The following is a 27,187-nucleotide window of genomic DNA, read 5'->3' on the forward strand; positions in this document are numbered from 1 at the left end:
TCCTCTTCAGATTGGATGATTTCTATTGGCAAATGTCCAAGTTTACGGATTCCTGTTCATTTAACTGATTGTATTTTTCAACTGTAAAATTTTTATAATTCTTCTTTCTCTATTGAGAGTCTGTATCTATTGAAGCATGGTCATCATAGTTTCTCTTAATTCTTTAAATATAGTTTCCTTTAACTGTTTGACTATGTTACACTAACTGCTTTGAGGCCCTTGTCTGCTAAATCCAACATCAGAGTCACCCAGAAGCAGTTGGTATTGACTGCTTTTCTCCCTAAATATAGATCATCTTTTTCATTTTTTTCCTCATGTCATATAATTTTTTGTTGACAACTAAATATTTTAGATGGCATATTGTAACAACTCAGGGTTCTGATAGTTTTAATTAGCTTGCCTAAACATAATCTGCAGAATCTATCTCCCCTGCAGTCTGCTCAGTTGTCGCTTTGTTTTTTTAATTCTTATTTTTATTTCATGAACCTGGCTTCCTAGGAGTTGCCCCTTTGTGCACATAGCTTAGTGACCAGCCAATGATTGAGCAGAGGTTGTGCTCAAAGACCTTGAACCCATAAGACTTACATCCTCTGCCAAGCAATCTGTATGTGGGTTGAAGAGAACATTCAAAGTTCAGGCAGTTCTCAAGCCTGCTTTGACTTTTCCCTGGGGTCTCCTAGGTCTCCCCAGCATGCACCGTATTTTCCCAATCAGCACAAGATGTATGGAGCACTTATCTGGCACGTCTATAACTCTCTCATTTCCAGATCTCCCCATCACAGTTTTGGTTTGAATCTCAACCAGGACAGCAGCCTCAGGCTAGCAAAACTGCGCTGTTCCACCCTCCCCCCATTCATTGTCTTACAGCGTGCTACTTTTATTGGCAATGCTACTGGGTTTTCCCTTATGCTCCAAATCAAGTCAGGCTTCCCTGGCAGCCCCGCCCTGATAAAACCACCATTCTAGCCAACTAAGCTAGGGGGTGAGGCGGAGATCTTCTTACCCAAAGTTCTGCCAGCTTTCTATGAATAAACACGTCTCAGTTTGTACTTTGCCTTCAGTCATTATCCAGAGCCCTGAAAGGATTGTTTTAAGGACCGTTCAGTTTTAAACTTGTTTTTTGGGGGTAGTGAATTTGTTGACCTCTTGACTCAGAGCTGGAAGTCCCCTGGCAGAAGAATCTTGCTAGTCTGTATTAAGTATTTAGGAGGTGGTTGTAATGAAAGGCCTTATCCTTGACTCCTTGTGGATTTTGGCCCCTGACTTCCCAGAATTCCCAGTTTCCTCCTCCTTAAGAAACTTCTAGAGACTGAGGTTTCCTGAGACGGGTAATGACCAGCTGCACAAACTTTCACTCCACTCATTTCCCCATCAGCAAATGTGACTGTCAAAATCGTATCTGCGTGTGCTTACATCGGCTTCAAATCCAAGGCAGCTCTTTGCCCATTAACTGACCCAAAGGCAACAGGTGGGACCTGTTTTTGGCAGAACTGTTGAAGAAAAATGGCCTCGTCATCAGCCTGTTTCACTTTCATTTATCTCTGTCATCTGGGAATACAATATAGATAGTATCAGGCTCAACAAAAGGTACATTCTGATATTATTTTCAGTTTTTTGTCTAGACAGAGAAGACTAAGCACTTGAATATCAGAAATGCCTGCCACGAAAAATAAGAGAGATGGGCTCAGTGGAAGGCCAGAGGGGTAGCACAGCTTGCTCGCTTTCTCTCCCTATATTCTTGTTGTTGTTGTTGTTTTTTTTTTTAAAGAAAAAAGTTCAACTCCACCACCCACTCATCAGGTGATTGGAGACTGTAGTTGTAAAAATGTGCTGCAGGCAGAAGTTCTGAAAAATCCCAGAAAGTGTTGAAAACATCTCTAAACAAGGTATTTTTCTCCTGCACCTTTCTTGCTAAAGGTCCCAATTGCTGCCAAGAAAACTAGTGAGAATGTTAGCTGCCAAATAAAAAATTTATGACAGTGTTTGGCAAAGGACTATCTCACTGCTTGTTTTATACATTTCCACAAGGCACTTGAAGGCAACCTCTTTCTCTTCCCCTCCTACCTCCCCCCACACTTTGGGTACGTATACCTTACAGATCACTGTTCTGGGTCTGTTCTTTAATAAAAGAGCAAACTCCTATAAAGTAGGATTAAACAATATAACTTTTTCCCCCTTCAGTAACCTCAGAAAATGTGAGGAAAATGTTTTCAAATACGATGTGTTGCATAGAAGGAGAAAGAGAGATGCTGGGTTTGCTTGCTTAGAATAGGCGCATGTAGAAGAAAAACAAAAAAAAATTAAAAAGAACCTTTCAGTGAACATAGACTGTAGACTCTTAGAGGCAGAAGGAATCTTAGAAATCCTCTAGTCCTTGCACCCCACCCCACACACACACAGCATTTCGCAGACAAGGAAATGGGGGCCCAGAAGAAGACAGTGTCCTGCCTAAGGTCACACAACTGAGCCCACCTGGGAGGAGAACCTGGCTCCCAACTGACTACCACGCTCTACCCTACACATCACAACAGAGCTCACATCACTTTTGCTTGTTGGGAACCCCCCAAAGCCTATGCACTTGCCGTGGGTTTTATGAGCATTCGAATTCTAGGCTTTTCTACTTTATGAAAATTAAAACATTTCCTTCCCAAAATCTCTTTTTAAAAAAATCAAACGCACTAAAAATGAGTCAAGATTCGGCAGTTATGCTACTGAAATGGCACTGCCCGCCCATATCAATTAACCGCCCATATCAATTAACCTCCAGGCTGTGTCATTAAATTAAACCTTTTCAAAAGGGTAGGGGTAGGAAGGTTGGTGGGGGAGATGTTTTAGAAAAAAGTTATGAAGCGATTTCGGATGTTGATAGTGATAATTACATAGGCTGGCGATCACCCTGAAATAGTTTGCCTGCCTGTCTAAGAAAGCAAAATTATCTCAGTCTTTTCAAAGCAGCTATCAGATGATGCTCTTAGCTGTTGATTAGTGCTGCTTAGCACCCATTTCATCATTCTTACACTTTTGGAAGCCTGGCTGCACCCATGTGCCTTGCCTGACTTCTGCTGTAGCTGTTGCATGCCCGCCCAGCAATGCTGAAGCACGGGGCTGGGGCTGCGGCTGCCTTTTGCTGTGGCTGAGTTAAGGAAGTGAGTGTTATTTGATATAAACTGCTGTGGACAGAGCAGGAGTAAGCGGATTATTTCAGACAGCGTTAGGAGGTAACCGGAGGAAGATTAGCGCTCCACGAGGCAGATATCACAAGCAAATTAGAAAACCTCCCCAATTAGTACGAGAAACCCAGATTTGTGCTGTTTGTGATCTTCTGCTGAAAGGCAAAGTGTCGACATTATGGGCTCGAGTCTTGATTTAAGTTGAAATGTTGGCATTTCCTATCAGGGCATGTTAGCATCTGAGGCTGTGTACTGGCCTAATAAATGAAATAAACCCCTGTTCTCCCTGGCTGCCAAGTCTTCCCCGTTCTGACGTTCTATACGTTGGGTAATGTTTTCTTTGGCCCTGGAATAATCTCTAGGGCACATTATAATATTTCGATACTGGGACTATTTGACATGACTCCAGTATCCCGCTCTTAATCTCTCCTTTGTTTGTTTGTCCTGTGGCACATGTATTGTGCTGAAGTCATAAAAATGGAGTGTGCAAAATGCCAGATGCTACAAATGCAATTAGATACTTAAAAATAGCTTCCTTGGTGGCACTGCTTGAAATCTGAACTGGGCCCCATTTTTTTGAGCAAGATGGCACTTTTCTGCTAAGCTACTGAATGTGTGCTCTGACAGGACGTACAGGTCCCCCTTCTGAGGCCGCTGGGCAAGTGCTCAGGTCATTCTAGAAGTCAGACCAGGCACCTGTCATCCTGGCAACGTCGCGGCAGTCTCAGGTGTGCGTCTCTTCTCATTCTCCAAGTGCCCGGTGTGGTCTCCAGCATCTCGGCCTCTGACGTTTTACCGTCAAGTTGTACGTGGTAGAAGCCCTCCGCAGACTGAGGCTGACTTCTGTAAAGAAAGTGGGGTAGCTATGTCCCTTGTTTGAAGATTGGACATGCATTTCAAATAAACGTTTATTTCACCAGAATTCAAACTACTGCAAAGCCCAGAATTTATTTTGTAATCTTATCCAAGGAAGAAGGTAACATTTTTGTATATGTGTGTGCTGAGTCACTCAGTCATGTCCGACCCCTACTGACCCTTTGGACTATAGCCCAGCAGGCTCCTCTGTCCGTGGGATTTTTCAGGCCGGAATACTGGTGTGGGTTACCATTTTCCTCCTCCAGAGGATCTCCCCAACCCAGAACTCAAACCTGCGTCTCATTGCAGGTAGATTCTTTACTGGCTGAGCCATCAGGGAAGCCGTGTATATGTGTATGGAAGCTGATAAATAGTGCACATTCTTCTGACTCTAAACATAGTACATATTCATTACAGGAATTTTAGGAAAATGTGGTGAGTCATAGATTTTTTTTCTTTAATCACCATGATCTCAATACCTAAGCATAATTACTTTCATTTCAATGTATGTCTTTCCAATTTTTCTTCAAGTTTATACAGGCAAACTTTTGCTCAAGTTTACCCTTTTGCAGAATTAGGATCATAATATGCACATTATGTATAATCTTTGCTTTTTACCTAATATATTATAGACAAGAAAATGTGTCATCTTAATGACAAGTAGGATAAAACAAGACGCCCTCAAACCTTCTGAATGATTGAGAACAAATTTATTCAGTGTTGTTTTAGTATTAATCCTATTTCAGTATTTTTTTTCTTTGAAAATTATAGGGTTTATAGCCACTCTCAACTCACCAGTGTTATAGGAAATATTATCATATCATTACGTGTTTTTGAGGAGAACTTTGCATTTTCTCTGTTTTTACATGCATGATCTAATCTGAACATCACAAAAACCTTTAACATAGGTGGAAAAAAGAACAGATGTTGTTATCCCTGATTTGATTCATAAATGCAAAATGAGCTACAATGTAAGATGCACCGTGATGCCAGTCCTTATTCTTCCCACAATGCACTGCATGTGGTCTTTGAAACTGGAACTTATTTTATTTTTTTAATTTTTAAAACTTTATTTGGCTGTGCTAGGTCTTTATTGCGGCATGTGAAATCTTTAGTTGTGGCATGCAGGATCTAGTTCCCTGACCAAGGACTGAACCCAGGTCCTGTGCATTGGGAGGGTACAGTCTTAGCCACTGGACCACCAGGAAAGTCCCTGGACCTCATTTTAAATACCAACTTTGCCACTGACTAGCTGTGTGATCTTGGGCAAATTCATCCCCCCCTAAGCCTCAGTTTTCTTCTCTGGAAAATGGTAACATTGATATTTTTGTCATAGACTTGTTAATAAGGATTAAATAAAAGAATTGGTGTGAAGTACATAATGGTGCATGTTCAGTCGCTCAGTCCTGTCTGACTCCTTGTGACCCCGTGGACTGTAGCCCACCAGGCTCCTCTGTCCATGGAATTTTCCAAGCAAGAATACTGGAGGGGGTTGCCATTTCCTTCTTCAGGGGATCTTCCCCACCCAGGGATCAAACCCGCATCTCCTACATTGGCAGGCAGATTCTTTACCACTACACCACCTGGGAAGACTTAGGATAGTATAAGGGACTGAAAAAGATAAATAAATCTTACTATTGTTTTTTTTTCTCCCATATTTTCTCTTTCTTATAACATTGTAAATGAAGTATTATGTTTCCTTTTCCAATTCACTCAATTCTTAGTTTAGCATTATTTAAAATAATAATTATTAATATTTATGTAATAATATACAATTTAAGAAAATACAGAAATACATAAAAATAGAAAGCAAAAAGTACTCACCACCCAAATACAAACACCATTACCACTTGGCTACATTTCCTTTCAGTCCTTTTTTTATTTTTTCTATACAAAGGCCTGCCATTTTTAGACATGTCAACTAGTGTCTTGCACTAAGGAATATCAGTGGCAATTAAGGTATGTGCTTTATAGACCGCGGTCTGTAGCTACCACGTGTTGCTCTTGCTTCCAGATCTTAAAAGAGATCCCTGGGACTTCCTTGGTGGTCCAGTGGTTAAGACTCTGTTCTTCCACTGCAGGGGGCATGGGTTCAATCCCTAGTCCGGAAACTAAGATCCCACGTGCCATGGAGCACAGGCAGCCAAAAGAGAGAGGAAACAAAGAAGTGTCTCTTTGGAATCCTACTTCCATTGGCAGGAAGCCAAAATGGGGAGTTGGATGGATGGTCATAACAGGAGTGCAATGAAGATGTTTCCAGAACATGAGGTCTCTAAATGCATTGATGAGTCCCTCACCCAGTGGTCCTGTGGCCTTGGAGTAAATTGTATAAAATATCGGTCCCCAGCCTTTCTGGCATCAGGCACCAGGTTTTGTGGAAGACAGTTTTCCCACAAACCAGGGGTAGAGGGGATGGTTTGGGGATGATTCAAGTGCAATAGGATTTGAGCTTCTCTGAGAATCTAATGCCACAGTTGATCTGATCAGATGGTAATGCAAGCAGTGGGGAGTGGCTATAAATACAGATGAAGCTTCACTGGCTCACCAGCCACTCACCTCCTGTTCAGCCTGGTTCCTAACAGGCCGCAGACCAGTACTGGTCCCTGACCCAGGGGTTGGGGACCCCTGGTGTAAAACCCAGGGCATCCCTTCACAAAACCAGCTTCTCTGACATAGAAAGAGGGACTGAACTTCAGCAGAGGTCACCACCATTGTCAGGCCCAAATTCAACCTCATTATCATCCAGGGCATGGGCAACTCAGAGTTACTGCACCCAGGTATCTTCAGCCCCTGGGAAGAAAAGCCCCTCCCGGCCCTTAAAAGGTATTCTGTTCAAGCCGAAAAGAAAATTCCTACAGCCAAGCATCTCCTGTCAGCTAATTTGATAGTTCTCTATCAGTCAACCATTAGTGAATACATTGATTCTTCTTCTTTTTTTTCTTTTCTCCTTTTTTGCAGTTCTGCCTTGGCTATTCCCAAGATTTCTCTGAACCAGTTGGGCAAAATTGATTTTTATTAGTTCTACTGGCCTTGTGGAAAATTATCTCATGAACTGGTTTTTATAGGAAGACTCAAAGCACAGCACAGGGTGAAAAATAAGCCTATAGCAGTCAAAACTGTTGTCTGAAATGTCTTCAGACTGGAAGGCTGAATTTATTGCACAAAACAAGTACTATCGAGGCGGAGGTGTGCAGTCCTGCTCATTATCACTGGAAAGGAGAACCAAAAAGCTGAGTACAAAATTAAATTTTAATAATGCCACTGATATTTTCTAAATCTTTCCTGACAGAAAGATTCTCATTATTTTTATCTGTCTCTGAGTAGGTTCTTTTAGTGCCATCTCAGACATGGCCTCAGCTATGATTGTTTTCTAGGCTTTAAAGCTTCTGAAAAACCAAATATATACAGAGAGAAAGATGCTTTAGATTGTTCAAGGAAGGGCCGTGACCGTGGTAACATTTTGGCTCGCATATCTGCAGCCAACATTTGCTGGGAACGCCTTCTGCTTCCACAAAAGAGGTCCGTGTTATTAAGACAATTGAAGTAAATCCCCCAAAACAAAGAGAACCCGTGATCCACTGTATTTGGCTACAGGGGATCCCAGGGGCCCCCAAGTCCCAAATTTGGGTTTGTTCTGGAAACCACCCCATGCTAGCCATGAAAAGAGATTCAAGGGGGAAAAATGAAATTATCTTATTGTTTCAGTAAATGTGTAAACTTGCCTTCCAAGTATCACAATACTACAGAATTGTTTGGGGGATAAGAGAGAAAATAAAGCCAGAATCATTAAAGTAGCCAACCCACAAAAATGTGAATTCTTTTTGTTTTCTTAGTTCTTTAGTGCCTGCGTATAAACCTGTCTTGGTCCCAAAAGGATTTATAGCAATTTGCAAAAATGTATACAATACAATAAATTTTCTATATAGTAAATGACATCCAGAGGGAGGTTAGTACACAAACAGTGGGACAGCTCATGGGTTTGTGAGAAGCGGGCTACAGATTTATCTCTAGGCATCTGGCAGGCCACTTGAAGAGGAAGATGGTTTCTGTTGTTATTTAGTCACTAAGTTGTGTCTGACTCTTTTATGACCCCATGGACTGTAGCCAGACTTCTCTGTCCATGGGATTTCCCAGGCAAGAGTACTGGAGTGGGCTGCCATTTCCTCCTCCAGGGGATCCTAACCCAGGGATCGCACCCATCTCTCCTTCACTGCAGGCAAATTCTTTACCACTGACCCACCAGGGAAGTCCTATGGTTTCAGTTAGATGAGTCAACATCCATGAGATGAAAACACAGCCCCAGAAAGAACACCGTCCCATGGGACCCCATTGCAGGTGCACACGCCGTACGGAGTAGTGAACATGTTCAAGAGCATCCTTACAGGAAATACAAGTTCCGTCCCAAGGTTGTCTTGTACTGCCCCTCAGCATAAGCAGGAGGTGTGGAGCTAAGCACAGCCAAGCGCGCATACGCAAACCTAAGCCTAGGAGGTGGTAGAGACTCCTGGGGCCTCCGCTGCTCCAGGGGAGACTCCTGTGCCTCCAGGAGAGGTGGACCCCATTCATTGGGCCCCTCAATCAACACTGTTTCCCTCAGCTGGACTTCTGACAAGTGTTCAGCAGGGAAGTTTGGGAAAAAGCGAAAGTGAAGTTGCTCAGTCATGTCTGACTCTGCAACCCCACGGACTGCAGCCTACCAGGCTCCTCCATCCATGGGATTTTCCAGGCACAAGTACTGGAGTGGGTTGCCATTTCCGTCTCCAAGAGATCTTCCCAACCCAGGAATTGAACCTGTGTCTCCCACATTGTAGGCAGACGCTTTACCATCTGCGCCACCAGGGAAGTCCCTAGTTTGAAGCTGTACCCAATTCAGTTAGGAACCTCCTATGGTACCACCTTATATTGATAATTAGGGTGCTCCTGTTGTCTAGTAGCCAGTTAGAGGGCTGGATTTCACCATCCATGTGTGAAGATTAAGGCCAGGGAGCTTGAAGGCAGTACCTCCAAAGAATGGCAGAGGAAAGAATGGCTTCTTCTTTCTAAGATTCAGGCTGCTCCATGGCTCAGTTTCTTTAAAGATCACTCTTGACTTCTGGTTTTTGGTTTCTGACTTTTTGTTTTTCTGTTTATTACAGCCAAACAATGAGCCTGAGAAAGAGTGCAAAGGCCACTCTACTCCTTGGCAGTTTAATTCCTTTATTTTTACCAAGTCCACAGATGTGGCTGTCAGCGAACATCCTCAGGGATGCTTGGGTCACGTGTATTTACTACCATTTTAGGAAAGGGAAAATGGAGTCACATTATTTTTCACCAGATGACTCAATAGACTGAGCGTAGGGGCCATCCTCCAAACCTCTCTGCCTCCAATGAGGAGGGCACTGGCTTATAAGGTGTTGCGCATCAGATGTACACCCTCCTCCTTGAGTCACCAGCCAGACTCTCCAGCGCCTTCTCCAGGCTGTGAGGATCAAGGGGGCTGCAGATGTGTGGTCCAGTCCTGACCTCTGCCTGTGCATTTCATCGCCTCGTGAGAGGTCCAGAAGGCACACACAAGCTTGTTTCTGGCTTCTGTTGACCTCTCTCTCTAGCCCTCGACCCTGCGGTTAGGAATCAGTTATGGGCTAAGTTGGATGCACTCAGTGTAGACCCTGGTTATTGATGCTCACACCAAGGCTGAACTTCAGACTTCCACAGGGTCAGGAGGGCTGGGCTCTTCCTGCCTCTGTGAGAATCTCCAGCAATGTAGGGCAAGGAGGCGCTCCCTGACCCACCCCCTTCCTTCTAACTCACCCCTTAATAACTAGCTGGAGGTCACAGGCTAAAGATCAGGACCGCTCTGACCCATAGACACATGTGCTTTGTTTGGCTGCCCAGTGTTTTGGAAAACTTTTTCTTAGTTGCCAATATTTAAAACTTGAGAGATTTTGCAGAAAGAGCACAATTTCTGGCTTCTCTTGGCAAAAAAGAAGATCCAGCTGTACTGAGCCAACTTTCCATCCCCAGAGCGACTAGGAGCAGTGCCCTGATTTAGAAAGAGGGCAGGCACGCCCAGTTCTCCGGTCCCCTCTCCTGATGCCTGCAGCCCTCAGACTGGAGATACCTGCTCCTTGCTGCCAGACTTCCTTCCTTGGTTAGAGAAGAGAATTACACGTGTTCCCAGGCCAGCAGGTGACCACCAGCAGGGGACGTGGCTTCACCTGCGCAAACATGGGGCTCCTGCTAGCTGATTGTCACCCTGTGCCAGCCTCCTCCCTCCCAAAGGAGTGTGAGTCAGCCATTGTGCTTATCTTAAATAAGCCTTCAGAGGAGGTCTTCTTCACCTGGGGCTCACCTGCTCAGAAATGATAATGCTGCTGTGGGGAACCCAGAGGGTTAGGGAGGGAGGTAGGAGGGTGGTTTGGGATGGGGGACACATGTACACCTGTGGCTGATTGATGTCAATGTACAGCAAAAACCACTACAATATTGTAATTAGCCTCCAATTAAAATAAATTAATTTTTTAAAAAACTTTTAAAAAAATCAGTTTAGAGTGAAAGATGGTGAAGGAGAGTCAAGTTTGAGCAGACAGTGCACACCCTGCTGGGTATCTCCCGCAGAGCAGCCCAGGATTCATGTCAGCAGAAGATCCCTCCCCCGGGTCAGGAGCGGCGTGCCCGGAGCCCAGAGCGAAGGTCACCTGATGGGAGCTGGCAGCAGAGAGGGCCTGTGAGGAGCCGCTGTGGAGATGGAACTGGTGGGAAGGCAGAGAAAGAAAGGGAGAAACACCCTGACTTCTTGCTCCCTCCCCCCTCACTGTTCTGCCAACACCTCCCATTGGCTGAACGCAGTGAGCAGCCGGCCTACAGGGGTTAGGGTAGTGGTGGAGGCAGTTTCTTTATGATAAAGAGCAAAGCAGTGAAGGCATAAGAGAAGGATCTGAAGACACATGGCCCCAGAATTGGCACAGTGAGGATATGAGTTAAGACATATCCCATTCAGTCACAGAATCAAATCTGGATGAAAGAGAGAAGTTCTTATATTATGATCTAGAAAACATAACCACATCCCTCAGGAGCTGACAGAGATGCAGATGGCTGATAAACCTTTGCCAAAATGTTTTATTCCCCCAACATCAGGAAAGAAAAAAGGTGTAAATCCGTGACTCTTAGGAGACACGTATCTAATGTCAGATCTTGCAGGAAATATTGTGAAAGCCCATCACAAAAGCCAAGGCAGCCGTGTCTCCACCCGTGTGACCTCAAGCAGCCCCGATCCAGAAGAGGCATCTTGGCTGTCAAGGCGCGTCTCTAGGGAAACTGACAGCTGGGGAGGGCAGCCTCCGACTTCCTGGGTAACTGAGGAGCTGCTGAAGATGGGGCTTCCAGGAGATGGGCTGAGCCTGGACCCCATAAGGCAACCTAATCAAGGCCAGCAATGGGATGTGCCCTCCAGGAATCACTAGAGGAATGTGAAGGCCTTCCAGGCTAAGGCATCTGATGGGGCGTGTCTACTGGAGGGGAAGGAGCAGCCAAACAAGGAGGAATTTCAGGACTCACTGCTGGGAGACGAGTGAGCAATAGATAATAGGAGTGAATGGACTGTTGCTCACCAGGCTCCTCTGTCCATGGGATTCTCCAGGCAAGAATACTGGAGTGGGTAGCCATTCCCTTCTCCAGAGTATCTTCCCCACCCAGGGATGGAACCTGGGGATGTGGGCAGATTCTTTACCGTCTGAGCCACCAGGGAAGCCCCAATAAAATAATAGCTATTATAGTTCAGTTCTAAGCAGTTACTATTGCCAAGCACTGGTCCAAGCACTTGATGTTGACTTAACTCACTTATTTATTCATGTAATTAATTGACTAAGGTACTGCTATTATTAACCCTATTTTTCTGATGAGGCTGAAGCATTGGTTCTTTGGACCTTTCAGATTCTTTGTATTGGTACTTTCATCTTTTTTTTTTTAAACAGAGGGACTGATGGAGGATTTTCCACTTTTTATTTTGCCAAGTAAGAGGGACTAGTTTTCCAAAGAGAGTGTATATTTCCAATGTCCAAGTTGGGACCCTGGAAGAAAACAGTGACATCTACTATCCCCATCACTCCACAAAATAAAGAATATTTCACACTAAAAGAGCCAAGGACATAATCTTGGAGAAGTAATGAAGTAATTTGCCCTACTGGTTTGTGGCAGATTCGAGTCCCAGAAGTTGGCTCCAGAAATGAAGGCGACTGATTAACTTCTGCCCAAACGTAGCTCATGGCTTCTCTGGAGAGTAAGGGAGGTGGGAGACTCTCGGCCAGGGAGGGGTTGGGGAGTGGCTCATTCAGGAGGGCAGTGAGGTTGCTTCACAGTATAGGGCAGGACCCGGCAGAGTGAGGAATCTCCCTCAGGACACCCAGCAGGAGAAGCAGAGAGGAGCGTGAGTAGCCTTCCTCTTTCCCTGATTCTGTTGAGGGATTGGGTCTTCAGGCATTTACCTAGAAGAGAGGGGCTGAAAGGGCACAACCAGTCTGCCAGTGACCAAAAAAAGCTGATGAACTATGCTCCTGAGTAGCAATGACTATTATCTGAGTAGCTCACAGTGTGTTTACACCAGGCACTAAGTAAAGAGTTGGCTTCGGTTAATCAGTGTTCTGTGCTAGCAGCAGAAGTTAACTTGCGCGCCCACTTTCTGTGTGCGTGGAGAAGAGTGTAAGGATGAAGATGTCCAAGAGTTGCCTTCAGATGACCAAGGCGAGTCTGACAGAGAACGTGAGACACGCCAGTTACGTAAATAACCACCTTATTATGTGTGTGTCCAGCAGGGGTGGAAGATAAGACTGGAGAGGTGGGCTGGGGCTTCAGGGAACTCCTTTGCCCAAAGAGGCATGATATAATCTCCACCTCATGGGATTGTAGTAAGGGTTCAGCAACGTGTAGAAAATGCCAGAACGGCACCTGGCTGGGAGTCCACATCCCACTCAGATGAGCTTGTGGGTATGGTATGGCTGCAGCTCTCATCACCGTCACTGATGTTGCTGTTGGCATCACCATGGCAACCACACTGTGACAGTGTGAGGAGGACTGTGAGGAGGACTCTCCAGAGGGTAGAGCTGGGTGGGATTTTCCAGCTCTGGGGTTCACAAACTTTGACATTTCTTGGATTTGGGACTTTTTATACAGGGGACTGAAGGAGGATTGTCCACTTTTGATTTTGCCAAGTAAGAGAGAGTAGTTTCCAAGGAGAGAGCACATTTCCAATGCCCAAACAAGGACATTGGAGGGAAAAAAATGTACCATCTGCTATCACCGACACTCCCTAAAATAAAGGGCATTTGCACACAGAAACAGTAGGAAGGACAATCTCAGAGGAAAGGGCAACCCTTGAAATCAAGTAATCTGGGTTTAGGCCTTCCCTGGTGACTCAGATGGTAAAGAATCTGCCTGCAATGCGGGAGACCTGGGTTCTAGCCCCGGGTCAGAAAGATCCCCTGGAGAAGGAGATGGCAACCCATTCTAGCATTCTTGTCTGGAGAATTCCATGGACAAAGGAGCCTGGTCGGCTACAGTCTGTGGGGGTCTCAAAGAGTCGGACACAACTAAGGGACTAACACTTAATCTGTCCTTTTTAAAAAAAAAAAAAAAGAACAGAGGCTCCTAGGTCGTTCTTTTTTCATCTTCAGCTTCGCCCTGGCGTTTGGGAATCACTGTTATCCATCCTTCCATGCCTCTCTTCAGTGGGTTGTACATAAAGTTCCTTCAAGTTTTTCCGTAAGATGTTACTGAAAACCTGAACAAACATTTTAGCCAACCCAGTATACAGACATGGCACTGGGTTGGGCTCAGTAAGAGACTGATAGGTTCTGAGCTGTGTTCCTGGATTTTGGTGAACATGCCCTGTTGGCAGAAGACGTATTTCGAGTCGCCGTGATGTGCAGTTGCCATGGTGGCCCCGGCCACTCTCGTGAGAAGGAGGATCACAGTGAACCCAGAATGGGCCTGGGGGTCTGAAGACGTGGCTGGGCCCCACAGGGTTGACCTTGGGCATGTCCCTCCACCTCTCAAGGCCTCCGGAGGCCACACTCTAGTTTTAGAGTCATGGAGACCTTCTCCAGCTCTGGGAGTCTGCAAACCTGGGAGAGATTACGTGTAACTTACCTAGCTGCAGCATCACTTCATTTTCTTCAACTGTTTTCCAAGCCCTTTGATTGAAGCAAGCTGCCCTGATCCTCTCTGAAAGCCTGATAGCCAGCAAAGCTCTCCAGGCCCCCTGCCGTCATCAAGTCCATATTTAAGAGTGGCAGCAGGCCGCACTGCCCGGGCTGAAATGTGCTGTGTGTTTGGCCCCGCAGAGTGCAGTGTAACTACACACCACTGATCAGACCCGGGCGGACTTATCAATGGGCTCTGACAGGTACTTGCTGGCTGCCTTCCCAGGCTGGGAAGGTCTCCTCAAGCCAGCCAATGGGATGCCCTCCTTTTGCCTTTGATGTTCATGAGGCCACCTCAGAGGGAAGGCTCGCCCTGCCAGGGACAGTGTTACCGTGAGACCCAGATGTACCAGCCTGTGGGATCCAGAAGTCTGGTGGGCTTGGGGTGGGGGTGGGGGGAGCACCACCTCCTCCACCCTATCCAGCCCCTGGAGGCTCCACAGGCAGCTCCTCCAGCTTCTGACCACTTTGCTCCTGCCTGTCCCCTCTCCTGAACGTGCATTTCCTTTCAGAGAATGACTTGCCAACTGCACGCATATAAAGGCTTTACCTTTTCAAAATGCTGTATAATCTTTAATGAGCTAATCCTCTTCTCCCTGGGGTGGTTGGTGAATAGGATGCTTTTGCTCCAGAAGAAACTGGAGTGACTTGCTCCAGGTCGCCTCAGGCCAACCCAGGATTGTGGGTGCACAACAAATTGTCCCCAGCCCCTAATGACGGCCTTTGTTGTGAGGCTTCTGTAATTGATTGCTCTTTGTGACACTGTCGGCTCCCACGGGGCAGGGACTCCGGGTTTCTTTTCTTCTGCTGAGGGACTTGGCCAGACCTGCTGTCCCCATCTGCACAGCGTGCAAGGACCACAGTCTCCAGCGGAGGAGAACGTGCCCTCGATAGCTTTTAGCTTTGAGTCCAGGAGTGCGCAAACCACCGGTAGCGTGCAAAACCTAGCCCCCTGTCTGCTTTTGGATGGCCCGTGGGATAAAAATGGTTTTGGCACTTTGAAATGGCTGGAAACCAATCAAAAGGAGAATATTTTTTGATATGGGAAAATTACATGAACTTCAAATCCCAGGGTCTGTGAAGAAAGTTTTATTAGAACACAACCATACTCCCTGGTCCACACATGGCCTGGGTCTCCTTTTGCACCTCACAGGCAGAGTCGAGTAGTTGCAACAGAGGCAGTATGGCCCACAAAGCCTAAAACATTGACCACCGTGGGTTGCATTGTGTGTTCACTACTTCCTCCTATGCCCTTCCCCCAAATCCATATATTGAAGTACCTCAGAATGTGACCCTGTTTGGAAATAAGATCTTTGCAAAAACAGTTGCTTAAGATGAGACATTCCTGGAGCAAGGTAGTCCCCTGGTCCGATACGACTGGTGTCCTTAGGAAAGAGGAAATTTGGATGCAGATATACACACAGGAAAAAATACCATGTGAAGATGAAAGCAGAGATCTCAGTGATGCTTCTCCAAGCCAAGGAACTTCAGATATTGCCAGCAAACCACCAGGAGCTGGGGGAGAGGCATGGAACAGATTCACTGTCCCAGCTCTCGGGAGGCTTCAACCTGCCAACACCTTGATCTAGGACGCCCAGCCTCCAGGAAGTGTGGCAACACATTTCAGCCACCCAGTCTGTGGTGCTTGGTTACTGCGGCTCCAGCAAACTCGCATGTTTATTATCTGACCCTTTACAGAAAAGGTTTGTGGATCCCTGTAAAATTAAGTAGAAACTTGAAAACAAAGTGCTACTCATCCTCACTCAGGACCTAGCCTCTTTGTGCCACATAATGGTTCCTGTCACTCCTGGGACATCCCTGGTGGTCCAGTGGCTAAGTCTCCAAACTCCCAATGCAGGGGGCCTGGGTTTGATGCCTGGTCAGGGAACTAGATCCCACATGCTGCAACTAAGACCCATCACAGCCTAAATAAATAATTATTTTAAAAAAACAAAAAAACTATCCCTCCTGTGTCCTCTTCTCTCAGGACTCATGTATAACTGACCACTTCTAAAAGCAGATCAGTAAATATGGACTCAGAATGGCAGATGATGGCTTAGTAAGCCAGAGAGAGCATCTGGCCTTCTTCTTGTTTTAAATGTCTTACCCCAGAGACAGGAGTCTCTGTGGGAGGAACCCCCTCAGGTCCCTCATCTCACATGGCTTTGAGCCACTGCCCACTCTGTTTGTGAATGGAAAGCTCATTCTGAGATGAAAGAACCAACTGCTCCTGAAGCTTGTAAGCCCCACAGCTGTATGCAGAGCTTCCAGCGAATCAGACAGGAGCTGTCCTGACCTCAGAGGAGGACAGGGGTGTGGAGCAGTGGAGAGCGATTGGTCATTGTGAAGGCTGAGACCGGACGGCCAAGTTCACATCCTGGTGTGGATGTGAGAACTCTGAATATTCATGTCCCAGGGCCGCCGTAACACAGCACCAAAAAAGAAAACCTGGGTGGCTTGAAACAACAGAAATGTGGGCCATGCTCCCTCCTCTTCTCTGCCTCTTCCAGCTTCCGGTGGCCACACACACTCCTTGGCTTGTGGCAGCCTCTCTCCAGTCTTCATCTGACTTCACAAGGCCTTCTGCCCTGTGTTTGTGTCCTTTCTTCTCTTAAGGACACCCGTCATTGGCTTAGGGCCTAACCTACACCCAAGATGACTTGAACTCAAGATCCTCCACAAATTACACCTGAGAAGACCCTGTTTCCAGATGAGATCAGGTTCTGAGGTGGACTTGGATTTGAGGTGGGTGAGACGGATGCAGGGGTGGCTCTTCAACTCAGTACAGTATGGCTAAAAGAGAGAATCCCCAGCCAAACTTACTCTAATCAAAAGAGAATCGTTTGGCTCCTATAACTAGGAGGTTTAAATGTGACTCTTCAGGCATACAGCAGGGGTTCAAGTAATGCCCTCACAGTCCATCTTTTTCTCATCTCCTGGCTCCGTGTTCCTCTGTGTTGGCATCGTTCAGGCAGGTTCCCCTGCTGCGTGGTGATAAGAATGCCTTCCACCCTCCATGTGTGGGTGGTGCGTGCATGCTGATGCATGCTCAGTCCATACAGTCATGTCTGATCCTTTGCGACCCTATGGACTGTAGCCTGACAGTCTCCTCTGTCCATGAGATTCTCCAGGCAAGAAGACTGCAGTGGGCTGCCATTTCCTCCTCCAGAGGGTCTTCCCAACCCAGGGATTGAACCTGCATCTCTTATGTCTCCTGCATTGGCAGGTGGGTCTTTACCACTAGCGCCGCATGTCCACCCCCCCCATATCTTCCTCCAGCCTCTCTGTGCTAGGCTTCCATTGTCTGTCCAGCCACTCCCAGTAAAAAGAGTACCTTTTTCTTGAGTTTTTAGGAAAAGTCCTCATGGGACTCCATCTGGATTGGTTGGTATGCCAATTCCTAAACAGTGCTCTGCAGGGGCCAGAGAACTAATTAGCTGGGCCTGCCTGGATCACGTGTCCACTTGTGGAATCAGAGAATGGGGGCGGGGGCCCCCACCTGAATCCCTGGGGTAAAGCTGGAGATTCCTCCTGAAGACACAGGACCTGGAAGACCCTGGGTGGATGTTATCAGAGGCCATAACAAACACACAGCTCTAGTTCAGAGGCAGCCAGGTACAGTTAAAGTTAGTGTTAGAGGCTGATTCCCAACGAACCATTTCTGCTGCTCCTATTTTCATCTCTTTTTGGTGAAGACTAACGTGGAATTGGATGCAGAACTGGGAGAGACTTCCCTTGGCCCTTGTTTTTTAAAAGTTCCTTCCCCCACTGTTCTCCTGGTTGCTAAATATCCTGCCAATTGTTACTGTTCTGTCAGAACCCAGAGGTGGGGTGTCATTATTCAGGCCTGGTGGGCCAGGCAGGAAAGCATGTGCTGGACAGGACCCTAAACCTGTGGCATGTCTTGCCGTCTCCAGCTAGTGAATGCAGGCTTGTAAAGAGGCTTAGACGCAGCTGGCATGCTTCATGGTTGTGGGGAAGGGGGAGGCGGTGGTTAAGAACTAACTCCTAAAGCTGTGCGTGTCTACAAGCAGCCCTTAAAAACCAGAAAGACAACCACATCAACCTCCAGGGGAGCTTCATTCATTCATACATTCAGCAAGCCTTTTTTTTTTTTTTTTTTTTTTTGAGAATGTCTGTGCTGAGCTCTGTTTTGGCCATTGGGAATACAAAAGACAAAGGAGATTCAGATCGTCGAAGGGTCACTTTTTTTTTTCCACTGGGGAAACATGCACAGAAACAGAAAATTCATAAAACTGTGTGGTTAGTGGTGAGAGAGGGGCCCAGGGAAATCCAAGCGTGAACAAGGGGTGTGGTTGGGAAATTCTCCTGGAAGAGGTGAGGAAAATATGCCTCCTGTAGGTCAAGGACTTGGTTTTGGAATCAGGGTGAATCAACCTAAAACTACTTTTTGGTTTCAAATAGCAGAAAATGCAGCTTAAACTGAATTCAGGAATAGTTAATTTATTTTCTCTTGTAACTGAAAGTCCAAAAGAAAGATGTTTGATAGAGAGGTTCACCATGTCTTCAGGACTGGGGCTCCATTTCTCTGCCTTTCCTTCAACTCTGCTATCCTCCATGGGTCAGCTTCTTTCTTAGAAGCTGGCTTCACTCATGGAAATAAAAGGGTTGCAGCAGATCCAGACCTGACATCCACACACCACACAGTGCAGGCGACTTCATGTTCTAAGCAAACTTTCTGCCATTCACTCAGTTGCACAGGCCTCATTCACGTGCCTGCTTCTGGTGCAGTAACTGTGATCAGGAGCGTGGACCACGGTGACCTCTTATCGTAGGCCACAGCTCTGCCCCTGGAGCTAGGGGTAGTGTCAGATGTTTGGAATGGAGAAATGAATGCAGCCAACATGTGTCTGCTCTTCATGGGAAGCAGAATGCCCACCTGAGCTTGCTGAAACCTTCATCAGCATGCACTAGCACTGGTTATAGCTGAGTCTTCAGTGAAGTCTTATAACCAAGAAGGGAGCAAAGGGGCTCTCAGCTTCTGAAAACCAAGAGACAAAAAACCTGTTCTTCAAACAAAGAAGTTGTATCATACTGAGTCACGTCAGTCGTGCCTTACTCTTTGTGACCCCCATGGACTGCAGCCTGCCAGCCTCCTCTGTCCACAGGATTCTCCAGGCAAGAATACTGGGGTGGGTTGTTGCCATGTCCTCTTCCAGGGGTCCTCCTGGCCCAGGGATCGAACCCACATCTGTTACATCTCCTACGTTGGCAGGCAGCTTGTTTACCACTAGTGCCACCTGGGAAGCCCATATGAGCCTTCATCATACCCTGGCATCTGTGATGCTTTAAACCAAAGCCTCATCTGGCTTGGCCAGTCACCCTATCTTGGAGAACTGGGGCAGGAGTGCATCACCCAGTATAACTGATGCTGCAGTTTCAGTGACCCCCCCCCCCTCAATCTCACTGGCTTCATACTGGTCCACCAGGGGTCATGCTGAGCCCCCAGGGCAATGGTCTTCCTTGGGGTGACTTAGGGATCCAGGCAGAAGGAGTGAGTCTCCATCATCCTGAACCTCCACTCCCAGAACACTATTGTAGTTCAGTCACTCAGCCATGTCTGACTCTGCGCCCCCGTGGACTGCAGCACGCTGGGCTTCCCTGTCCTGCACCATCTCCCAGAGCTTGCTCAAACTCATGTCCATTGAGTCAGTGATGCCATCCAACCATCTCACCCTCTGTCGTCCCCTTTTCCTCCTGCCTTCTATCTTTCCCAGCATCTGAGTCTTTTCCAATGAGTCGTCTGGCTGTTCGAATCAGGTGGTCAAAGTATTGGAGCTTCAGCATCAGTCCTTCCAATAAATCAGTTCAGTTCAGTTCAGTCACTCAGTCGTGTCCGACTCTTTGCGACCCCATGAATCGCAGCACACCAGGCCTCCCTGTCCATCACCAACTCCTGGAGTTCACTCAAACTCAACGTCCATCGAGTTGGTGATGCTATCCAGCCATCTCATCCTGTCGTCCCCTTTTCCTCTTGCCCCCAATCCCTCCCAGCATCAGAGTCTTTTCCAATGAGTCAGCTCTTTGCATGAGGTGGCCAAAGTACTGGAGTTTCAGCTTTAGCATCATTCCTTCCAAAGTAATCCCAGGGCTGATCTCCTTTAGGATGTACTGGTTGGATCTCCTTGCAGTCCAAGGGACTCTCAAGAGTCTTCTCCAACACCACACTTCAAAAGCATCAATTCTTCAGCGCTCAGCTTTCTTCACAGTCCAACTCTCACATCCACACATGACTACTGGAAAAACCATAGCCTTGACTGGACAGACCTTTGTTGGCAAAGTAATGTCTCTGCTTTTCAATATGCTATCTAGGTTGGTCATAACTTTCCTTCCAAGGAGTAAGCGTCTTTTAATTTCATGGCTGCAGCCACCATCTGCAGTGATTTTGGAGCCCCCCAAAATAAAGTCTGACACTATTTCCACTGTTTCCCCATCTATTTCCCATGAAGTGATGGGACCATATGCCATGATCTTCATTTTCTGAATGTGGAGCTTTAAGCCAACTTTCTCACTCTCCTCTTTCACTTTCATCAAGAGGCTTTTTAGCTCCTCTTCACTTTCTGTCACAAGGGTAGTGTCATCTGCATATCTGAGGTTATTGATATTTCTCCCGGCAATCTTGATTCCAGCTTGTGCTTCTTCCAGCCCAGCATTTCTCATGATGTATTCTGCATATAAGTTAAATGAGCCGGGTGACAATATACCGCCTTGACGTACTCCGTTTCCTATTTGGAACCAGTCTGTTGTTCATGTTCAGTTCTAACTCTTGCTTCCTGACTTGCATATAGGTTTCTCAAGAGGCAGGTCAGGTGGTCTGGTATTCCTATCTCTTTCAGAATTTTCCGCAGTTAATTGAATATTCAGGACTAGTTTCCTTTAGGATCGACTGGTTTGATCTTCTTGCTGTCCAAGGGACTCTCAAGCATCTTCTCCAGCACCACAGTCGCTCAATCGTGTTCGTCCCTTTCCAACCACATGAACTGTAACCTCTGTCCATGAAATTCTCCAGGCAAGAATACTGGAGTAGGTAGCCATTCCCTTTTCCAGGGAATCCTCCCAACCCAGGGATCAAGCCCAGGTCTCCTGCACTGCAGGCCGATTCTTTACCATCTGAGCCAGTAGGGAAGCCCCTCCCAGAATGTACACTCTCCTAAAACAAAACAAGGCAAGAGCCAGCTGGAGAGTCAAACCCTGGAAGTTAAATGCCTCCACCCAGAAGTGATGCCCAACTCTTTTGCTCACACTCCACTGACTAAGATAGGTCACATGGTCACATCTAACATCAAGGGGCAGGCGAGTGTCAGCACCCAGAAAACAGACGCCTGAGACGGTGGAATTCCTGGGTTCCTCCGGTGAGAGAGCAGAGAGCTGTACCAGGTGCCTGCCTGCCTCCTTCCCTTCAACCAGTCTTCTGTGATTCCAGCTGCCACACGCTGGAGCTTGTTTCCAGAGGGGGAGGAGACTGGCAATGGAAAGATTAGCCGCTCCCTGGGTTCCACACAGGGATCAGTATTTTCAATAGTACTTTGTGAGTTCAGCCTCAAAGTAAATGGTTAATTCATCTTGTATCAACAGCACTGTGATTCAGAATGTAAACTTGGAGAATCCTTGATGTTCCGGGCCCACATTCCTGTTAATTTGGCTCTGCATTCTTTTAAAGCCGCAGCGTGCTCGCTTAATGGAAGGCAGCATGCAAATGCGCAGGCTTTGCCTGGAGGCAGTTTAGCCTGGCTGTTTCAATGGACGTCTTCTTTCAAGTGTATATTCTTTCTTAAATTATTTACTGGGTAAACACACTTTGCATTTTCAAAAGGGAGATTAAGACTGCTTGCTGCAGACCTAGTGGAACATAAAGCCCCCACCCCCCCATCCCCAACCCCGTCCAAAGTTAGAAAGTAGTTTGGGCTTCCCCCAAAGTTCGTTCTCTGCCTCTCAAGCTGGGAACCCCACTTCCTGGCTTGTGGTTCTGACTCTCTCTGGACTCTGCATTCCTTTCTGCTTCGCCTGCAGCCATACCTGCCAGCAGCCCCTGGCCGGGACTGTACTCTAGGCCTCCTCACAGATGGGGCCCTCCAATGCCAGCCCATGTTTCCCCGTCCAGGCTGGCTTGGTCTTATTCACTTTTCTGGTCCTTAGAGGTGCTGTATCCAATACCTTTGAGGCCCAAAGCTGGGTTGGCCGGGCCAGGGTCAGTCTCACTGCCAACTCCGTGAACACCAATTCTCTTTATTTACTTATTTATTTGCCCCTCTGCGCCATTCATCCCAAATATTTGCTACCCTTTGGTTGAAAGCAAACCTCTCCTGCTGGCCTCTTCCACTGCCAGCACCTGGTTCCATGAGGTTCCCTTCTCCCCGCTTCAGGGAAAGGGCCTAGCAGTGCAGTGTTCCATCTGAGGGGGACTTATTTGTTTATTCTCTTAGTTGCTCAGTCGTGTATAACTCATTGTGACCCCATGGGCGGTAGCCTGCCAGGCTCCTCTGTCCGTGGGATTTCCCAGGCAAGAATACTGGAGAGGGTTGCCATTTCCTTCTCCAGGGGGTCTTCCCAACCCAGGGATCAAACCTACATCTCTTGGCATTGGCAGGAGTGTTCTTTACCACTGAGCCACCAGAGAAGCCCTTTGGGGGATTTATCTCAGCTTTTAACTTCAGGTTTTTCTGTGTAGACGCCCTGAGATTTTCCTGCAAAGGAAATTTGCACAGATTTCTTCTCCATTCTCCTTTGAATGGAACGATTACAATTGCAGTTCTTTCGTCGCCATCCTTTGGATGGCTCTCCTGGGGACCTACTTGCCAGTCACCATGACTTGTGCTGGGGCTGCAGAGGTGACGGCACCAGGAACTGAGGATGTACCAAGGTCTTTCTGAACCTCTGTGAGCCTGTGGCACCCTTCTTGGGATCAGGTGTGTGTGCGCTGAGTGAATTAAAGATACGACCCATTAGGAAAGATCATGAGTGAAGCCCACTCCTCCTTGCCTAGAGATGAGGGAAACCCAATTAGGAAGACCTGGAAAGAGCTGAGGATTTAGGGATCCCTGTGTCTTCATTTTTCTAACCATGCCTCAGATTAAACAAGTAACACTCACAGTTAATCCTTTATAAATTAGCATCATGGATGCCTTGGGGCCCTCAACCCACAAATAAAATGGTTGTCAACCAAGAGACACACTACTGTATATTACTTAAGGCAGAATTTTAAAGAGTTTTCATGCTTTTAATCTGTTTCACTGCTGAGTTTCAATTTTGCTGATTTCCTTTGCAAGTCTGATGCGGGTAACGGTGGTAAATAAGAGATTTTGACAGTGACTGGGGCAAACGGGATGGGTAGGGACAGTTCTGAAGACTTCTGCCCCTTCCCGAAAGAAGGGGGGCAAAATCCATTTAGGTTTTAAATCAAGCCACCACGTTGCTCTGATTAGTGTTCGTAATTAGCCTCGCTTTTAACAAGCCATGAAGTCCTGTTTTTATTTCTTTATTTTGGGGACAGAGGATCTTCCTGGCTCCTGAGTAAATATGGCCTGTTAAGTCTGAATTAGCTGTCATCACAGAAGAATTAATGTCAGGGTGCAGCCTTTCTAGTGGAGAAGGGAAGAAGCAAACGAGACAGATCTTAGCTGAGCCTTACGTGATAAATGAGGACCCAGCGAATCATTCATCTCCTTCGAGGAAAGTGGACACAGGCACTAAGGCAGTTTTGCGGAAGACGTGTCAGCAAATGTGATCATTTTGTAACCTGTCAGGAGGAGAGAGCTGGTCCTTCAAGGGGGGCCACAAGGGAGTGGGTTTGTCTGATATGACTGTCTCTGTCCATCCATTTAGGCTTGGGGAAGAAGGGGGTGGGCGAGGGAGAATCCAGCTGAAACCACAAGAATTGTATCATCCTTCTGAGAAAGAAACTCATCCAGAAGCTAGAAAAGACTGTGAACACCTTGTAAAGATTTCTTCTCGAAGATATGAGGTTAGGAGGGTAGGGTCTCTGTTAAACTGGGGTCTGCATGGTCCCACCTAGCTCCTTCTATGGGAGTCCCCATCCAGTGTTCTGTGTCTAGACAGGCAGCTGAATTTTTTCTTCTTCTTCTTTTTAATATTTATTTATCTGGCTACGCCGTGTCTTTGTTGTGACATGCAGGATCTTCCATATTAATTGTGGCATGGGAGACCTGTAGCTGCAACATGAGAACTCTTAAGTTGGGGCATGTGGGGTCTAGCTCCCTGACTAGGGATCAAACCCCAGGCCCCCTGTATTGAGAGCATGGAGTCTTAGCCACTGGTCCACCAGGGAAGTCCCCAGCAGACCTTTTTCTTCTTGATATTTGGAGGATGGACAGATTGGGGTTTGCTATGAGGTCTTGATGGGATGGACAGCCACCTGGAGGGCCCACCAGTCCACCTCTATTTCTGTCTGCTTGGTTTGGTGGGAGCAAGTGTGGGCGAGGCTGTTTGACCCAGCTTCCCTTGGAAAACCTTAGCCAGGGATTGTGACGTTTGACCTCTTTTCTCAGAATGAGGTATCAGATTATGAAACAACTTCATCAGAAGCTCTCTGCAGGCATTTTCGGAGCATACATCTTCACTCTAGTTCTTCTTCCAGCTCCCAGTTCCCCATCTGCATTTGGCAGAGCCAGGGCTGATGGGGTGGGAGTCCCGAGAGGGGAGGTGCCCCCAACCAAAGCACACCAGGCACCTGGGCCATATTTTGTATGAACCCTCATTTCTGTCTTTTTTTTTTTTTTTGCCACGGAGCACATGTAATGTTTCCTCCTGGCGTCACAGAGCGTGAGCCCCGGTGACAGATGACGGTTTCGTAACCTGAGCAGCAAGCTTGACACTTGCTTCTTAATCTTGTCCTTTTCTTCCTAAGTCTCTCTTTTACTTTTCCCCGAGTATTTCTGTATAGGTAAGTACCTTACTGTGACATGTTTCCTTAGTCTTTCACTTTCACGGGAAACACTGAGGGAAAAAAAAAAAAAAAACCAAGGCTTGTCTCACATGTTAAATTGAAAAGAGAAGCTTGCATGGGGCCCTTGATCCCTGAAAGATTACTACATGGGACTTGGAACCCAGAAAGCCATTTGAATCACTGTAGCTTCACTGTAAGCATTTCTCCCAGTGCTGCATGACAGTCGCGGTAGAGTCATTCATTTGCTGGTGGATCGTTTGGAAGCACAGAGCTGCGTAGTCACACACACACACACATACTTACACACCTCATACCAGGCTCCAAACCCACACCCATGAAGCCTCCCTTTGATTAGCCAACTTGGTCTTACATGATCTTTGTTCTCTGTTATCTGTGTGAATTGTTTTTCCTCCATTGCTCTCTCCTAGAATCATCCAGAACCGGATCCTGATCGTCATCCTGGGCATCGTCCTGGTTATCACCATCCTGACGGCGATCACTTTTTCTGTCAGAGGACACTGATGTATCTGCTCTTCCTTGATAAACAGCTACCACGGCTCGTTCTGAGTAATTAAGACAAAATGGTCACATGAATCATTTTCTTGCGTTGACAGGCTCTGAATGACCCTCCCCCTTTCTCTCGCCACTGTTCAGCTGAAGTGCAAAGACTGTAAAAATATTTTGTATTCCTGTTTGCATGTGGGTTGGTTTCCTTTTCTAGGTTTGTCTTCACCCAGATTTGTTCTTTATAGGGGAAGGCGAGTGTTTATTTGCCTTTTGGTAATTTCATCTCCTGACTAGAGTAGCCTGGGTGACCTTCTTGCTTGCCTTGTGGGCATGGCAGGGGTCACGGTTGGGGAGAGGGCACAGATGAGTCAGTCACGGTGGCTTCTGATGGGCTGTGCTGTTTGTCACACACCTCGTGTCACCGATCAGCCCTTCTGTGATGTCTGAGGATAAAAAATGCAGAGACCAGCAGGGCCAGAGCCACTGACAGGCCCTGCAAACCAGTCCTGTTCCTCCCCAGATGTAGTGAATATAGTCCACCTGCCCGAGCGTTTTCATTGTAAAGGTGGGTATTTAAAAGCAATTGTGCGGGAAATTGACTTAGCCCTTTCTCCATTTTTCTATGTGTGTTTTTTTTTCTTTTTTTAAACCCAAGAATATTTTTTGCTGAGTCTGCCCAATATCCACTTTTCACAACTTTGATTACTGGCTGCAGGAAAGATTTCCTTGCCTTCCAAAAATCCCATCCTCCCCAGAATCTGGTGGCAGAGAGTGCCCCAGCTCGGTGCTTCCTGGTAGCCTCCTCTCCCCTGACCTGTATAGCTCTCTCTATATCCTTTTCATCTTAATGTTTGTACTGTCGAAAGGAGCCGTCATACATGCAGAGGGTCTGTTAAGGTTCTCTCCACATCCATTCCAGTATGTAAAGAGAACATGAATATCTCAGGAAGAGCAGGAACCTGATTCCATCGGTGCGAAATTTCAGATGTGATTATCATTATGGTATAGTCCTATAGGCTGATCCACTGGAAATAAACTTGATGGGAAAACATCCGCTAACCTCCTTTCAAAGAATCAGGGATCGCAGTGCGTTGCAATAGGACGGCTTGGGTTTTTCACTAACAGATGCGAGCACAGCCTTCCTGAATCCACAAGGTACTCAAACCTCTAACGTGCTTTGTGATTTTCTCTGGTTTCTTCCTGTCCAAGGGAACCAGGAATTGCGTTCAAAATTAGTTCATTTATGATCAGGTTGGTTCCAAGTTGCCTGAACTGAGGTCATTCTCCCGCTAGTCATAACGCGTTTTTCTTAAGACTTCATAGGCACTTCCAGGGTCCTTTCTATCTTTTGGATATAATTGGGAGCTTTGAATCCTTGAAAAGCAAACCTGTTCCCTTCATAAAAAATGCTAACTATCTGTGCCCATGGGCTGAGATCACCTGGATGCAGCACTTGATTTTTTTTTCTTCCCCCAACTCAGAAGAGAACCATTATGGTTTAGAGAGGAAACACACAATGGCAAAATCCACCCGAGAAATTGCAGTTATTGAAACAG

The 27,187-nt window shown here is 46.6% G+C and overlaps 1 protein-coding gene across 6 annotated transcripts in view; it reads left to right on the plus strand.

Annotated features, from left to right (window-relative positions):
• VTI1A (vesicle transport through interaction with t-SNAREs 1A) overlaps positions 1–26,682 on the plus strand; it is a 372,362-nt gene extending 345,680 nt beyond the window's left edge. For 4 of the 6 annotated variants that reach the window (XR_011252058.1, XR_011252057.1, XM_069567118.1 and 1 more), the window contains one exon: positions 25,553–26,682. Coding sequence is in view for 2 of the 6 variants with exons in the window: in XM_069567118.1 (XP_069423219.1) it covers positions 25,553–25,646 (94 nt within the window). In the remaining 4 variants the exon portion in view is untranslated. Of the gene's footprint in view, positions 1–6,983; positions 7,835–25,552 lie in introns of those variants that run through there. The other 2 variants (XR_011252059.1, XM_069567120.1) reach the window with 2 other exon arrangements.
• The last annotated feature ends 505 nt before the right edge of the window (positions 26,683–27,187 follow it).

This window comes from Ovis canadensis, chromosome 22 (assembly GCF_042477335.2).
Source record: "Ovis canadensis isolate MfBH-ARS-UI-01 breed Bighorn chromosome 22, ARS-UI_OviCan_v2, whole genome shotgun sequence".
In the NCBI taxonomy this organism is placed as follows: Eukaryota; Metazoa; Chordata; class Mammalia; order Artiodactyla; family Bovidae; genus Ovis; species Ovis canadensis.